Genomic DNA, 17,252 nt, shown 5'->3' on the forward strand with positions numbered 1-17,252 from the left:
CTCTCCAGGGGTTACAGAGCTCCTCCTGCCAGCGCCACCAGAAATCCCAGCAGCCACAACCCCGCATTCGGAGCATCCGTCCCCGCTACCCCGGAAACCGCTCGTCGTCACACCTTGGCTCACCGTCAGTATTTAGGAACACAGCGGGCGCGAGGCTGGAAGCAAGCCAGATCGCTGCTAAAGCACAAGCTGTCGGCGGTACCCTCCTAAATCCTCCGCAGAATCCTTCAAAGGAGCGCTCGCATTAACTGCCTTCATCACTGTCCGTGAGAATTCCTCCCTAAAATTTAACTGAGAAAAATTCCTCTGCAGACCCAACAGCTCAGCTATTCCTGCACTGCAGTACGCACCCTCCCTCTTCAAAGAGAAACCACCTACTCTGCTATCTCAGGCCAGTTTTGCCACCTTTCCTGTCCCCATTTCCCCAGATGCCCCCCACCACATCGCCTCCAAATGGAATAAGCTCTCCTTTTCCACTCGGCTCTGCCTTTGCGGAACCAGAAGGCTGCAATCCCTTGGGGTTTGCAGCATTTGCTGATAGCTCTCCCATCCTGCCTGCTCTGTGGCTCACAGGTCTTCAAAAGCCAACAGCAGCCACGGAGACCCATCAATTTTTTTGCCCTTTAAGACCAACAACTCGTGGTGTCACCCAACACTTAGTCCGTGGCATCCCCCAGAGCTGCAAAATCCCACCACGACACCAGATGTTTGGCTGATGTCTGTAAGGTGACGGCATTCTTGTGACAAGGCAGGTTGTCACACGGGCGCAGCACGGCTAGATACACAATTAAACGATTCGGCACTAAGCTGGCGGGTCACAGCGAGATGTACAACGGCCCAGGTGATTTATCACTCCGTTCTCCTGACCCTGTCTCCGGCACTGCAAGGTTGATGCTTTCAGGGGGACGGTAGGGAGGCAGTGAGTCAGTCGTGTAGTGCTTTCTTTTCCCTGCTAAGCCAAATCCTGCAAGTTTTTAAACATTTGCTTCCCACTGCCTGGTAGGATCCCGCTGCCTGCAACATACAATCAACTCTCCCTTTTGTTTCTCTGACTGACAGCTACAAGTGATGTTAAAACTCCAGAAGCCAGGGTTTAGTCATTAACCCCACTGCTGCTGCTGAACTCTGCTACTGGGTGAGGATCCAATTCTCAATCATGACATCTGGACACTTTTCTGCTAAAATCATACTGTAAGTTACCTACAACATGATTTTAATTCCATGCAAAACTCCACTGGAGCATAAAATCCAGCACAAGAGATCTGTATTTGATAGTTTAGTTCAACACCTCCGGTTAGTTTAGTCCCAGCACCCCCAGGCTCAGCTTTATTTGTCACCTCTATACTGAAGTAGCCTCTGTCCACGTAGTCTCCCAGGAAGAGGTAGCGGGTGTTATTGGGTGAACCTCCAACTTCAAACAACTTCATCAGGTCAAAAAACTGCCCGTGGATGTCACCGCACACTAGGGGAGGAAGAACAGCACAAAAGAGGGACAGAATTACAGGCTAAGAAAAGAAAGGTCATGACAGCAACAAGGCGGCTGTGCTCTGACCCAAGCCACCTCTGCTTCACATCCAGCCTCTGCAAAGATGTACTCGATCTACACCAGCAAGATCCTCTCTTCTGAGAGTTCAGGCCATTTAAAAACCTTGCTGATGGAAAAAACACAGCAGAAAAGCTGCTGCTTGTGTTTCCTAGACGGCCCTTATTTAGGGCTGCAGCAGTAGAAAGCTCTCTGACCTGTGATGGGAGCCTCCACTTCAATCATCGTCTTCTCGTGCCTCAGGATGGCAGCCCCATCGTTGATGATCTTCAGCGCCGCATCCTCTTCCAGGCGCCCTTCCTTTACCAAGTGGCTCTTCAAGACGTCAAGCCTAGGCTTCCCATCCTCAAACACCTCCTTCAGAGTGAGCCGCTGCGTGGGAGGAAATGGGACAGCTGGAAATGGAAGCGAAGAAGTTAGCAACACGTCTCTTTTCGGAGAGGGGAAAAGAATTACAGTTTTTTCAGCAGGAGGCTTTCGTTCCAAGCCTATACACTCAGAAATACACTTCCAGTGAAATTATGCTCTCAAATACTGAAAGAAGAGAAGCTATGCTGCCAGAGCAACCGAATACACCCCTCAGCGTGTTTCAAAAGCGACCGTATGCAGACTGAATGCCATATGCATCCGTGGAAAAACACAGGCACCGAAGCCGTCTCCTAATTCGGTGGGGATAGTTTGTCATCCTAATGTTGCACTAAAACAGGACTGCATGCAAATATCAGCAAAAGCAGGAGGAAAAAAAAACCACACCGGTTCCCAGGAACTGGCAATTAAGGTGGGAGGACCAACGTGTAAAATTCTCGCTTATCAGGAAACCGCACGTACCTGTAAAGCAGAAGCTGCCTTTCCCAGGCCACAACCTCGCACCCCTTAGCACGGACCACCTCAAAAAGCTTAACTCCAAGCTTAGTAATTGGTAAATCTTGATGGAATCCAACATTTAAGGCAAGTTACGGGCTTAGCTATTTGCAACACAGTCTGTTATCATTATTTTCATGCTAGGCAATTGTATTATTTGTGAGAAGGTGACCTCTAGCAGAAAGGAAGCATATGAAACAAAAATAATAGTTACAAGTGAGAAGCATCTCACTTCCTTATGTGCCTACTCCTGGGCCTGGATAATTTAAAACAGAAAAAGATGGAGAACACATGACCCCCGCATAATATTTAAAGGCTATATAGTGGCTTGATTCAGAATAAATTCCAGGAATGAAGCCTGGATGTTTGGGAAAAAGAGAAAAACTAGCAGTAAAATCCTGCCAAACAGCCCCAAACGCGCGGCCCAGCTGCCGGCGGCTCCAGCTCACCACAGAACAATTTGCATCTTATCGCATCGACGCGGCGCAGAGATCATCTCGGGTCCTGGACTCCATTTCCTTCTCAAAATATCTCGAATAACCAGCATCTCCTCAGCCCTCCGGTTCAGCCCCTTCAATCCCCCAGGTCACAGCAGGACCAAAACGCTGACGGCCAAGCCCCGCTGCGGGAGCGATCATGCGATACGGATGAGGAAAGGTCGGGATGGGTTTTGCTTTGGGGCTCTCCCTGGGGCGTTGCACACTCGTGCTGCATGCGCAGCAGTGCACGAAGCCCCGGGAAAAGCCTCTCACCCTGGTGCGGCAGGGAGCGGCCGCACACCCTCCCAGAATTAGGGACACCTCTGGAAAAGGTCCTGGAGGCACCGCTGTCCATAAGACATCAAGGCAGCCGGACAGACTTCCTCATCTCTGCTGGACATCCCCCAAACAACTCCAAAATCTGGAAGGGAAACGGGCCTTTCACAGCCATTTTAATGATTCTGGTGCCAGCCTGCTTCTCTTGAGTAAGCAGTACCTCCAACACACGCCTCATGTAACGCAGCCCACTCCCTAGATAATGTACCGTCGCTTCCACAGCTCCTGCTCCTGATGCGATCGTGTCACGCGGTGAAAGACGGATTCGCATTTAATTGTAACCCAGCTAGAGAAGAAAAATATCTGATATGCAAAATTAAGTCGATGTCCTTACCTATCACCCTGGAAAGACAGCCCATACACCAAACTGTGTTGAATTTAACAGGTGAAACAGTGCTGGTCAAGTAATACAGTGATTAATAGTGAGGCAACCGATCTCTTTTAAATGCAAATAGAGAAGCTATTTAGCTTGGAAACCCGGGGGGCAGAGAGGGGGGGGAAAAAAAAAAAAAAAAAAAAAAAAGCACAGAGGCAGCACAAGAGATTCTTTGCAGCTGAACATCAATTTTTCAAATCATGTGGAATGTAGGACAGAGGAGAACAAGAGCGGGTATAATGAAAGGGGAGCCGGCGCCGGCACTGAGGTGGCCCCTCTTTCATCGGTGGCTTTGGAAGTCGTGCTCCGCTGGGTATTCGCTCAGCGGCCCGCGTGCCTTGAACGGTCCGGGGCGCACACAGTGCTTTGCCCACGGAGCTGCCAATTAAAAGAGGTTTAAGCAAGACCCCTGCTTATACCAACACAGGCTGGACAACATTTTTTAACTGCCTACAGCCAAAAGAAGAAAAAAAAAAAAAGTGACCTCTCTGGCTGCCAGTGAAAAACTCACCATTTTGCAGAATTTTGCAAAAGGAGCAAGGGAGGCCAAAAGGAGCTGGGTGGAAACGTGGGCACGGGACTCAGAGCGAGGGGCAACGGAGGCTTTGGGACTCGCTGCCGTTAAACGACTGGAAAGTGATTTGTAAGTACATCTACAAACTGGGCAGTTGTCCGAGCATCTGCCATCTGACTCCAAGGGGAGCGAGAGAGCACTTGAAGGTCAAATGATTTATAAGGAAGAGAACAGAGAAACAGGAACCGTTCAGCTCCATATTCCCCATCGTCCCAGGCCTTCAAACGCAGCCACCGACTCCAGAGCCACCCTAACAAAGTAAAAACCCCATGGAAGTTGGGACAGAGAGCTTAACGGAGATGGCACGCGACCACAAGCACAATACTGCCTGTCACACAACTCAGAAGAGATCCACGAAAAGCTCCTGGCATGGGCTGCTTTGCCTTTTCTTGGTAGCCCCAGCGAGCAGTTATGCAAGATAAAATATGAGGCTCTGCTGATGCGAGCAGCCAAGAACTTTTATGTAAGTTCCCTCGCTGGCTTTGCACGGCTCCACTCCCACGAGGAGCTGGGCACGATAAGGAACCAGCTTCTCCTTGCTGTGCCTGTCTGCCAGCCAAGCAAGGAGAAAAACCTGCTCCAGAGAGACAAGCACCATGGGGATGCACACACAAGACCTCACGCTAGGCAAGGGATTACTCTGCATCACCAGTTTTCTCTTTGCTATGCTTCCTGCTAACCCACCCCAAAAAAAAAAAAAAAAAATAAAATTATCAATTCCCTGAGCCGGTTGTGCAAGGCAGGAGTGGACACTGGTGCTGTGGTGTGCTCGGAGCCGTCGAGCACTTCAAAGGCTTTTTGGGGGCTGCGTGAAAAAATCCTCCACGCACCAGAGAGTCACGAGAAGCGTGCACTGGAGCCAGAGAAAAACCGAAACCCAGTGATGCCCGCTTCCCCCATGCGGGAGGGGATGAGGACGAGTACTTAAGTAATTAGCGTTGTCAAAGCAAGTAATCCTGTTAGCCGGCAGAACTTGTGTAAGGGCTTTAGTCAACTCAGTGCAAGCGGTTATCTGATGATATTTTTTTAATTTTACCCTTATTAATACTCATTTCTGTTGGAGTGACCAGCGCAGCAGGAAGGTGCAGAGGAAGGGGGCTCCGCCTGCAGCCGGCCTGGGCTCACAGACAGCAGGAGAAGAGCTGGCACGGCCATCAGAGCAACAGCTGACCTGAAATCTCACTCCCCAAGGTGCTGAGGAGGGTGGAAAAGTCTTGCCCACTTCCTGCTCCTATCTGCAAAATGGGGAAATAACGCCTTATCTCACAAAAAAACGCTGTGGTTAGTCACAGAGTGCCCAAGCAGCGCAAAGATACAGCGTGCTAAGCCCATCTTCAGACCCAGCTCTGTCCGTGCGCTGCCTGCAGACAATAATTAACAAAAACGATGGATAAAACATTCACACCATCGCAGGCAGCAGGCGCAGTGATCTTCGTGCCATCTTCCCTTTGCGTACAAAACCACGCGTCGCGCCCAATCCAGTTTAAACAGTGAAATCTTTAGGTCTGGGACCTATAACTTTGCAAAGGCATCAAAACACACTGCAGGTTGCTCCTGGGAAAAGACTACAATTCCCACTCTGCTAACGGGACACACGCTGCACGCCAAACCGCAAACGAGAGGACACAGACACAAGTGAACTTCTGAGGTGCAAAATGGATAAAAAGGGCAGCTGTGCCCGAGGGACTTGGGTAAGAGGACCACAACATCTTTGCTAGACTACGGTGCAAGACTCCGTTTGCTGCAAAATGGACATGGATTTTATTTGCCGGTCCAGGAGCAAGTGGCTATTCGCAGCACTCCAAGAGGACACGGAGAGTTAAGGATGGGAGAATTTGACAAGAAGTTGCTCCTCTACCACCAATTCTAAAAAAACAGAGCGCTCACAGCCCGTTCATTTGCCCCTCGGTGCGCAGACTCTGTTCCTCCAGGACAAAAGCCTGTGTTGTATTTCTACATCTGGGCTTAAGCTTTGACCCTACGAAGCTGCACCACGGCTCTTCCAGCACGGACTGGGTCAGATCACCTAATCTATCGTGCATCTTCACAAAAGAGCGGTTGAAACGAAGCAAAGGTCCTCTCCTCCCAGGACTGGAGGCAGCAGCAGCAGGCAGAGCAGGGCTGACCGATCCGCACCTCCAGAAGGAGCCAGTACCATGGAAGAGAAAACAAAGAGATCCTCAAATTATTGTTTATATATCCGAGAGTCCCGTGGATGACTGTACAAAGCAGCAAAGTGAGATTCATTACTGAAAAAGGAGCAAGTGCTATTTGCCTGAAGTGGCAGCTCCAGCAGAACTGGGTTTGTTTCCTGAGTGGTCGGGTTTCTCACGAAAAGGAGCTGTCCCCTCACGCTAGGGCGAGTCCAAAAAACCATCCAGGGTTAAACACGCTGGATAATAAACACGAGAGAGATATCACTGCAACTCCTGACATGCATCTGGGAGCGAATCTGAGGGGCACTGAATGCAAGAGCCCCCTTCCCTGCTTGCTCCTCACCAAACGAATGGGATTACAGATAGTTGAACAGATGGTTACAGATGTACTTTGGGGAGAAAAAAGTACATTTTGGGCATTCTGAAGCAGCCAGTACAGCTCAGACAAAACGAAGCACAAGGAAAAGCTGTCTTTTCTTACGCTGAGACACGGGGTGTAAGGTACGAACAGCTTCCAATTACTGCACCCTCTCCACCTGTGCTGGAAGGCATCTGAAATATCTGACTGACATTCAGCGGAGGGTTTGACGACTCGAGATGACACATGTCCATCTGCCACAACGCAGATCTGCCTGCCGAGGAAGCCGGACCCGGCTGTCAAAGGCAGAAATGTTCCCAGGGAAAAAGTCTGCATAGGAGCCATCCGTACCCGCTTTGAAAGGCGGAGAGAAAAAGCTTTCTCCTGTGTTGAGCTTTGCGTAGCATGAGCAGCAGGTCAGGCTTTTTTCCCCCTAATTTCCAAATAGCCCAATGTTATTTTTATTCGCATTCACACCTAACCTACATTTGTCTATTCAGAGTTGAGTCCAGGGCTCAAACAGAGCCATCCGAGAGGCAACAACCTGGAGAAACTCAGCATCGAAAGGCAACGGCAATGCCATTTTGTGCTCGCAGAAAGCTGAAGTTTCAGGATCACGCAGAGCTTTCGCAGTCATTAACAGGGAACAAACCCTTGAAGGCAAGTGATGGATGCCGTCGTTACCTACAGCAACGCTCCAGCCAATCTGCTCCTGTGCTGCTCTGTCAGGGGGTCCAGACCAAAAGCAAGGGTGGGATGCACCTCAGCAGCTAAAGTCAAAATCAGACTTGCTGTTAGCCCTAATATTTATCAGCAATATGCAATTTTCCATGGAACAATCTTTATTTTTTAAAAAAAATTATGATCCACACAAGTCTCTGACCATAAAATACCAAGATGTCTTTGCTCCAAAAAATCCCTGTGCTGGTTTGCATGACATTTTCTCTCCCCTGGGGTGCCTCAGGGCAAGTTCACATGAGAGTCTGCAAAACCAGATGTATCCTCGATAGCAATTTTTCAAAGCCTGGACCAAGCCCTGACAAATAACCTGTGTCATTTTTCAGACCGAAGCAGCGCTGGCACAGGCGTCCTGACCCTGCTGTGTCAGAGAACTACTGCTCTCTCCAGCTACAGAAGCTAGGTGGAAATAAAATTATCATGAAATGGAGCGAATATATTGCTCCTCCAGCCTCCTACCACCTGAGAAAATAAGTAGCTTCTCCCCTTGCCACTGTGCTGACATAAATAAGATTAACATCTCAGAAGAGTCACCGAGTAAAGCCAACACCTTCCTTGCAGAAATTATTATTATTGCCATTTCTGTCTGCCCTCCTCCAAACTTTTCCTTGTTCTTTCTACTCTTCTGAGGGTAGCCATTCTGCTTTTCACTGTGAATAAGAGACCCTGGGTTTCAGAGCCTACAAACAGTGACAAAAATGGGTTAAAAAAAAAAAAAAAGTTTTATTTCTGCAGAAGGACCCAGCCCTGCACACAGCTCCTGCGTTGAGCGTCACCCCAAACCATCACGTGCCCCAGGGAGCAGCTGGCACACAAGACTTCGAGTAGCTTTCTCATCCATTTTGCAAGTGTAAATAACTTCCCACTGAATGGCAGCTCCTTCAAATGCAGAGGAGCGTTAAACACCGTTGATAACGCCCCAGTTTTATCTGAAACCCATCAGAGCTGTGCTGCTAGAGCCGCAGCCAGCCTCCCAGCGTGCCACCGGTTCAGAGAGCTCGCTCTGCTCCTTACCCTGCGCCAGATTCCTTTTTGTAGGACAACCAGAATATCTCCTCACAATAACCCTAAAAATACCCGTATTGTAGGTCGAATTCTATCGAGCTGAATGATTTCTTCGAAGAGGGAGAGAGACAGTCATCATGACACCAGAGTCAAGCGAAACCGAGAAAGACCGACCAACTGAACCATTCCCATCAGCAAATCTGCCTTTACCTTATCAACTACCTTTCAGTCATTCAAGGAGTAACACCCAAATTTTGAGGCCACGTTGACTCTCGGTTACTAGAATCTGGCACACGCAGTCTACGCAGAAGCCAGGTGCATTTAATTCCAAAAAAAGCAAGCGAGAGTCCTGTGCATCACAATGCAAATACAAACACAACACGTGCCAAACGAGCACAGCCCGGGCCATGCTTAAAGCTCCCACCGAAATACTAAATGCAATGCCAAGAGGCTAGAAAACCAGAAAAATTACCTAAATTGAAGTTCACCTACGCATTTCAGAAGCCATACAGTCTCTAGAACCTGACAGCTACCTCAACTGTATTCATGGAGTCAAACTTCAACTGGGATGGAAGGTAATTACCATAAACTGGCAAAACAGACTAGGTGAAAAAAAAAAAACATGCCTTTGCCAAAGTAAACCGTGGCTACTCAAGGAGCATTCACTGACAGAGCTGCGCGCCAGGGTTTGCCACGGCAGGCGAGCCCAGAGGCAGCCGCGATGGCCCCTTGCCGGGCTGCTGACCCACGAGGTGGAGCTGGCTCCCTCTCGGCGCTCCTCAAGGAGCCCGGTGAGATTAAAACTGGGAGTATTGAATTAGAACAGAGGCGACTTAAGGCTGTCACCGCACATCAGCTGTCCAGCTCTCAGCCGGGAGAGCCGTCCGCAAAGCTTTCCCCACCTCCATCAGTCTTTCATGCCAGGGTTCCTGTCCCACCACCGAAAACCTTGCAGCCAAACTTCAGCTGCAGCTGAGACCCAGGTCCACGCTGCAGCGTTCACCTTGCTCTTGCCAAAGCACTCTGCAGCACAGAGACCGTCTCAAAGACGTGCTCGGTGGGCACTGAATTTCCTCAGTCTCCTTGGGAGCAACGCAGACATTAAAACCCTACTTGCTTGCAAGCTCCATCGAGTTTCCAGCGCCCGCGTTGCTATCTACACATAGGTCCCACTCGTAATGACCGGCACTGATGCGGATTTGCCCAGGATTGTCATTGAGACAATCTGTCCGGAGCCAAGTCCTCTGCCGGGGACACGGGCTCCTTACATCACCGAGCACCAAAGCACCAGCTACCGTCAAGAAGAGCACGTAAGCTCTCAATATCAGCCTGGAAAAAAAAAAAAAAAAAAAAAAAAAAAAATCATTTGATACCCTCAAGCTCTGCAGACTTTCCAGCAGTTAAAAATCTACGTATTCCTATGAAATAATCACTCGATAGCACATCAATCCGCAGCAAACCTGGCATCTTCCTCTCATCAGGTCCATCGGTGGGATGGTCTCTCAGCCGGCTTGAGGGGCTAACTGCTAAGCCTGAGCAAAAAAAAAGAAAAATGGAAAAGAAAAAGGCCGAGGTCTACAGCAAACAGCTGCAGCTACTTAAAAAAAAGTGAGCTCACCAAAGGAGACGGGAGGGGATTCCTAGATGTCAGCAGGCAGGGAAATTCACCACCTGTTTCGCAAGGTTCGCAAGCTGCCAGCGCGTCCACTAATAGATCGTTAATACACGAACAGCGGGGTCTTTGTGTCAAAGGCAAATCCCCACCTGCCGGCGAATGTAAACCCGACCCCACCGCCGGCAGCGGCAGGGGAGGGGGTGCTGGCTCCGGTTTTCAAGCTGCTTTGATTTCGCACATCGCGTACTTTCAAGATCTCGCTCAGGACGACGCTGTAGGCCTGAAACAGCTGCTGCGACGGGAAACCTAAACAAAATAACACCCAGAAACGCTCAGGCTGGAGCCCGAGCGCCGCACTGGAAGCATGCAGTCTGGCAATACCCACCTATCACCTCAGAAGCACCCAGAGGTGCAGACGGTCTGAAGGGAGCCGCAAACTAATTAAAATCTTCCCAGTGGCCACGCTGGAGACCGGCCAGAGCCGCCTTCACGCTAACCAAAAAGTAGCTTGATAAATGGGAGAAATAAGCTCCAGCAATTCTTTTGGACCTTCATGTGCCAGGGACGTCGCTCGATGACAGGAGCTCCCAGTTGTCACCGAACCAGCAAAACCAGTCCTCTGTTCAGGGTCTTCCTCTGGGAAACCTTTGCGATATACACCTGAGGCATCACCTTTGGGATGTTCTCACTGCTGTTTGAGAAGCCATTCTACCACACTCGCTGCTTCTCAGGAATTAAAAGGGAACATTTTCTAGAGCAGGCTAGGGAACTGAAGATGCTTGCTGTCGACATCACTTCGTTTTCCTGAAATTCACCCCAAACCATTTGTCTTACACAGGGGAGATCCTTGCACGCCCTCACCACATCTGGCGTGGAGCAGGGAAAGCACGCTCAGTCGTGTCTTCCAGCCACCAGCACTGCAACGGTGTTCCCTAAACTGGGGGAAGCACTCAGAAGCCAGGAGATCGATGCAGACTTCTGGAGAGAAGTCATGTTTGTCCACACAAGCCCTCTCACAGCAGCCTAGCTGGGCTCGCAGCTGGAGGAGGTCGCATTACTCAACGCGCTGCATTTCCACTGGGAGCAGAGGTGGACGCGAGCGAGATCCTATTAAGGCTGCGTAGCCAGAGATGCTGCAGCTGGAGACAGCAGCGAAGTTTTGCTTCAGAGGCTGGAGGTCTGGAGTCAGAGCACAGCCTGGATACCGCGACGCTCCTCCTCCCTGCCAGCGAAATCTTTAAAAGCCACACAGAGATGTCTTTTTCCTGCCACTTTTTAGCACCTTCTGTACACGAAAGCACCCACCCTTCATCCTCCACCTCGCCTCTGGTCCACACCACCCTAACCAGAGATGCTCTGGGTGCAGCGCTGCTCCCCGTCCCTCCCACTGCTCCCACACCAAGCTCCCTGCCCTGAAGGCTTTTCCTGGTGTACTTGACCCAGCTCTCAGGTCTCATCGGCACCGTCAGACTGGCTTCCAAGAGCCGTTCAGAGCCAAGTCTTGCATTACAGGATAACGCTGATGCCTTCACGTAGCCCGCTTCCTCGCTCCTGCTGCTTAACGATGCCTAATTCCATTATCATCCGAGACATTAACGCACCCTACGTCTAGTAAACACGCCCATTGTCCCAACGCAACCTGCAGAGCAGCGCAAGGGGATGGAACAGGGAACACCTGGAAAACCAGCCAAGCTGGGCAGGATCTCAGCCAAATATAGGTCTCCAAGGAGTATCTTTAGATTAGCAGGTGGCTCTGCCCCCACCGAGACCCCAGGATTTACCTAAATAGCTCCCTTCATCACAAGCAGCCCAGCGTTCAGCGCTATTTTAAGCCAGCACCCTGCCCTACTTCCTAAGGAACAGCCTGCCTTCTCCCGCCCGTGCAACCAACCGAGCACCAAAACCATCGCAGCTAGGGGAGACAAATTCCTCTCAGCTCTGCCTTCTTTTATTAAATAAAAAAAAAAAAAAAAAAAGATTTCAGCACCTAATGGGGGCTCATTTGTTCTAATTGCTACAGGGTCCTCCAAGCAGCCAGCACAGCTTTGAACGAGGGGAATGGGATTAACCTCTCACAGGCTGATATCCAGATAGCAGGGAAACGGGGAAAAAAAAAGTAATAAACATGGGGGGGATGACCTTCCCTCCTCTCCATCCCACCTCCAGCGCCGATCTGAAGCACCTGGTGTTATTCTCAGAGGAAATAAATAAAAAGACAGCGCAGTCTGCTTTCCATGTCACCTTATCGCGGTTTTTAAGCAGGTTTTGGTACCCAAGGCTAGCGTTGGCGTTCAGGTTTTGCCACCAGCGGTGCCATTTCTGTTAACTGGAACGGCAGCAGAACATCTCTGCTGCAGGCTGTAAAGAAACCTGGCTCTGGGGAGTTTCATACACACACAAAAAAAGGTGCCACTGGCTCTTTTTTGGGGCAGACGAGGGCCACAGGAAGCACATTAGAGCCGAACAGCTTGCAGTACCCCAAGACGTTTGCAGAAGTGCTCCTTAGCACTGCATTTGACTTCTGATTCATTTTTGGATGAAGTGCCACATGATTTGGCTAAATCAGCACCAATTCTGCAACGCTCGGTCTCAGCGCAGACAGAAACCCGCTCCTTTTCCCAGCACATCCCATTTACAAAGAATGAAGCACCTCTCCCGCAAGAAAGACCCCCAAAACGCCAGGTTCCCAGGTAATTTGGAGAGATCCTCCAGAGTTCATGCTTCAAAACCTTCTTGAGCTCTGTCCAGACAATTGCTGCACTATGACACAACTTGCTTTTTAGGGATCCCACCACCGCATCTTGACTCAGACGGCATTCGCACTTTTCCTCCGGCACGCCCGAGGTCTGAGAGCGTGCACCTTGGCCTTTATCTCCATTTTTAGCTCTTTTTTTCCCTTCAAGCGTTCCTTATTAATTACAAAATCACGACACTAAACAAGACAAATCAACTAAAGCACTACAGAAGACAAACATGAAACGGACAGCGACCACGGTGATGGCACTACACATTTCTTCTTTTCAACAACCACAATTTCCCTCGCATTTAAGATTTGCTTAAGTCTTCCACTGCTTTGCACACAATCACAACGCTACTTTGACTTTTGCTATAAAAATTCTGCGCAGCTCCCAGCCTGTCGCAACTGAAGAAAGCGCAATGCTCAACCATCCAGCTGCGCTTCAGAAGCATACTTCTGGAGCAGTATCTGTGTTAAAAACAAGAAGAAAGCCACACATTTTTCATAAACTGAAAGCGTCTTCAGCCAGCCAGATGAACCAGCGCACCCTCTGAACCCCATCCACTTGGCAGCAGCGTAGGGGAAGCTCTCCAAAGCCTCTGAAGATGGCATCTACTGATCCGATGCCGGTTTCGGGCTCCCCAGAGGCACAGCGAGCCTCGCTGAACAAATCCCATGGGATTGGACTCCATGCCTCTATCAGCTTCAGCTACAAAGACTCACGCTCTCTGTGCGGAGCGATGTGTTTTCTGCAGCTCGTCGGGCGTTTTCTGTCCAAGCGTGACTTCACCCAAGCTGGACATGCACGTGGTACGAGACGTTGCTGGGGCAAGCGTGCTCAGATTGCCCCACCGTTCCTTCACTCCCCCCCAAATTAACTGGGTATTAAGCAGGTGATCCACAACGTATCTGGGAGGTTCACACACGAACCAGACAGCTGATAGGTAAGGCAGCATCACATCAGGGGTCTTACACCCCCCCTGCACTTTAAATGTCCTCCAGCTGGGAAAAAACAAAGCAGATGAGCAGAAAGGTGCTTGGCAAAGCCAAAGCGCTTTTTGAAAGCACAAATTTGGAAAACCCACTCATTTACAGGACAGCTTTAGTCTCAGCACCGGTCTCAGCTTTACCACCACCAGCATCAACCCACTGGGGGTGGCCCAGTCTGCCCATCTACAGCCAAGCAGAAAGCCAGCAGGACTTCACAAAGCACGGCACAGGCGCCACCGAACAGCGCGTGGATCAGCACATCGCACCGACTCCTGACAAACACAACGGCTCCCAAAAAGGGGGCACCGGATCCCAGCTCCCCCTCGCTCACCACCTTTGTAATGGTGCAACACTAATACACACGTCTAGAAAATCCCTCTAGATTACTTGCTCTGGCTGAGCCAGGTGTCTAAATACCGATATCTCATTTTTAAAAGCATTTTTCACAGATGCAGCTGCAAACACAGTAAGCTGGGTGGGTTGCCACCATCCAGCCGTGCTCACACGTCTTCGGAAAGCATCCTCGCAGCACAGAGCTATGCTGACCACCACCGTTCCTTCCCAGAGGACGCCACACCGCGCAGGCGTGATTCGCTGGAGGTGGGACGGAGCCGGATCACGAAACGCTCTGCAGGTTTGTTTGGACGGGGTACGGTGGGGTGAAAGCACCCACCACGCCCGAGTCCTGAGCTGCAGCACCCAACCTACGTGCTGCAGCAGCCCAAAGCATCACGCCCGCCTGCCTGCAAAACGTTTATTCCTTAGGCTGAGGATCCATCACTTAATTCAAGCCTAACGGAGATAAACCGGACCTAGCTAATCACTCAGAGTTCCAGCGTAACCACCTCAAGCGCTCTCATGAGACCTTGGTTAACATCAGCCACGGGTTTGCTGTTAGAACTTTGGGCTACTAAAATGCAATTCTTGACGGAGCCTCAAATTAGAGATTTTAATAATAAACATGAAGTTATCCAAGCACAAGCTGAAGCACAAAACCGAGGCAAACGGAAACACCGCATTTCTCCTGACTAAACTTAATTACAGTTACCACTTCTGCAGGGATCTAGAGATGTAAATATATAGGTTAAACATAGTTACAATTCCACATCCTACTTAATTGTAGGCATTTCCAACCGAACAAAATTAGCTTTTCTCTTCAGGTTTAAATTATTAATAACCGCCAACAGTGTCACCACCTTTAAACAATAATCACAGCCACGGAAGGAAGAAGCGATTCCTCCCCAGATTCCTAGCGGCACTCGAATCAGCGTCCCAAGCGTACCTGGGGGAAATCAAACGCTCTCCTCGAGAGCTTCCTGCGGCTCTTGGAGCCAGCAGGCTCCAGCCAAAGCCACGAGCCTCCACCCCACCTGGCCACGGACTAATTACCAAAACGAGCGGGGGCCGTTCGGATGCAGCAGGGTTGTCAAGCCCCTGAGCGCCGTCAGTAACGTCAGCAGGATTGCTGATAGGATTTCCCGGGATCCGGGAGCCCCAGCAGCAGGGACAGCGTGTCAGTACGGCCGACTCAGCTGAATCATAATGGCTGCATTGACATTACCTTCCCCGAACAAGGCCAACCTAAACACACGCAGCTGCCTGGGATTTAGCAGGAGATTTACGGTTCGCACCGGCCACTCGGGCTGCCTGCAGACTTATAAATCACCGAGCCACGGGCGCGGCGCTGGGAAAGACCCCGGGTCCCCCAAATCCACGAGCCCTCCAGCCTTGTTTCGAGCGGCACGCTGAAAGCAACCCACAAAACACACCCGTGGGCAGCGCGGAGCTAACCGAGCCCGAGGGGCCTCAAAGTCCGGGCTGCCACCCTAGCCCACTTTCCCTTCGTTTGAGGCTGCGGTTATTAACATCTAAACATGTGATTGGCCACATGACAGGCTAAAAAAAAATCACTTGGACCCTTCCAGAGGAGAAGGTAGAGACGGCAACGTGCATCTCTCTGGTGGGCACACCTCCGCGCCCGTATATTATAACCATTCCTGGGAAACCGCTCCTTTCATCAGCCGGCTCGGGGCGGCGCGACTGCCCGCAACGATTCAAGCCGCCCGGGCGAGAAGGTTTAATAACCGGGCGATTGTATAACTTTGACAGCTGGGTGCCTCTCGGCTGCAGTGGTGGGTGCTGAGCAAAAGTTTAAGCAAGCGAAGGCGCGCAGTGGATGTTCCCCGACGCGTGGGTACGATAATGGCACTAGATCAATTAGGGCAGCGAAATGTACATCATACGAGCCTCCTCCTAATCCAGGAGTTTCTCAGCTAACGTATTTCTCTCCTCGTTAACCGCTTCGGTGTCTTCTGCTCTTTCAAAAATAGTACCTACTATAACGGGTCCTGAAGATGGGGCCAGCTGGCACCCGCCTCAGGGCATCGAAAGAGGGAACAGGGCTTTGAGGGAGGCAAGACACAGGCGGGTAGCTGCTGGAATGAGGGCAGGGTGGGCTCTCACCCTCCCCAAATCCTCAGGGGGAGATGCAAAGCAGGGCCAGGCCAGCCCCCCCTCCCACCCAAAGCAGGGTCTCAGCACCCCAGGCTGGAGGGTGAGGACCTCAGGGGTGTGAGGGAGCACAATGCCTGCCCCCCGGGCTGGCACCGCTCCCCTCCCAGCCCACCCATGGGCACTGGGCTCTCCCCAGAATGGAGATCGCCCCCCAAGGCAGGCAGGGATGCCCCCGCCATTGCCACCACCTGTACCCACAGCTCCTTGGGGCAGGGGGGTCTCCCACCGCAAGACCCACGCACTGCACCCCCCCCATCCTCGCACTGCACCAGGGTGAGGACCTGCACCAGAGACATGACGAGAGGGCAGGATTGCTCATCCTCTTAGACCAGGGGTGCCCCCCAGGCCAAAAATTCACCCCTCAGGCTCCCCCCAAAGCAAATTCCCCTCCCCAGGCTCCCCTTAGCACAGGGATACTCCCCCCAGGACCAAAGCCGCGCCCCCCCCCCCAGCCTCCTCTGCAGAGGCTTCTGCCGGACAAGTGGTGCCCCCCCACTCGGGGCTCTCCCTTAGGAGGGGTGCCCACCAGAACAGCCCCCTCCACCGCTCCAGGCATCCCTCCCACCCCAACCCCCCCCCCCCCACCTCGGGGATACCCCCCAAAAAAACCCAGGCTCTCCCTTCCCTCCCTCTCTTCTCCCTTGGGAAGAGTTCCCCCTCTTCCCAAGCGCCCCCCCCCGCGCAGGCAGGGGGCGCCCTCGCCGCCCACCGGCCCCTCACCCTTGACGATGCGCTCGGTGGTCGGCAGCTTGTTGTGGCCGCGCCCGGACATGATGGTGGCGGTGGTGCCGCCGGCCCCGCAGCCGGCCTCTCCCCTCAAAGGGAGGGCGGGCGCCGCGGGGTGCTCCCGGCGGCTGAAGCGGGGTCCACGGCGGAGGCTGGGGATCCGGTGGGTGCCCCGGCGGCGGCTCCGCGGCGCTGCGCTCCCCTCCGCCCTCTTCCCTCCCACCCCCCCCCCCCGGCCCCGTAC

The 17,252-nt window shown here is 51.7% G+C and overlaps 1 protein-coding gene across 4 annotated transcripts in view; it reads right to left on the bottom strand.

Annotated features, from left to right (window-relative positions):
* PPP3CC (protein phosphatase 3 catalytic subunit gamma) overlaps window positions 1-17,234 on the bottom strand; it is a 37,151-nt gene extending 19,917 nt beyond the window's left edge. For 2 of the 4 annotated variants that reach the window (XM_086767780.1, XM_086767778.1), the window contains exons 1-3: window positions 17,003-17,234; window positions 1,741-1,938; window positions 1,338-1,462 (exon numbers count right to left, since the gene is read on the bottom strand). In XM_086767780.1, the coding sequence (XP_086623906.1) occupies window positions 1,338-1,462; window positions 1,741-1,938; window positions 17,003-17,054 (375 nt within the window). In that variant the 5' untranslated portion in view covers window positions 17,055-17,234. The remainder of the gene's footprint in view (window positions 1-1,337; window positions 1,463-1,740; window positions 1,939-17,002) is intronic. The other 2 variants (XM_086767776.1, XM_086767777.1) reach the window with 2 other exon arrangements.
* Window positions 17,235-17,252: the final 18 nt, after the last annotated feature.

The sequence above is a fragment of the Chlamydotis macqueenii genome, chromosome 27, assembly GCF_036417535.1.
Source record: "Chlamydotis macqueenii isolate bChlMac1 chromosome 27, bChlMac1.mat, whole genome shotgun sequence".
Lineage (NCBI taxonomy): Eukaryota > Metazoa > Chordata > Aves > Otidiformes > Otididae > Chlamydotis > Chlamydotis macqueenii.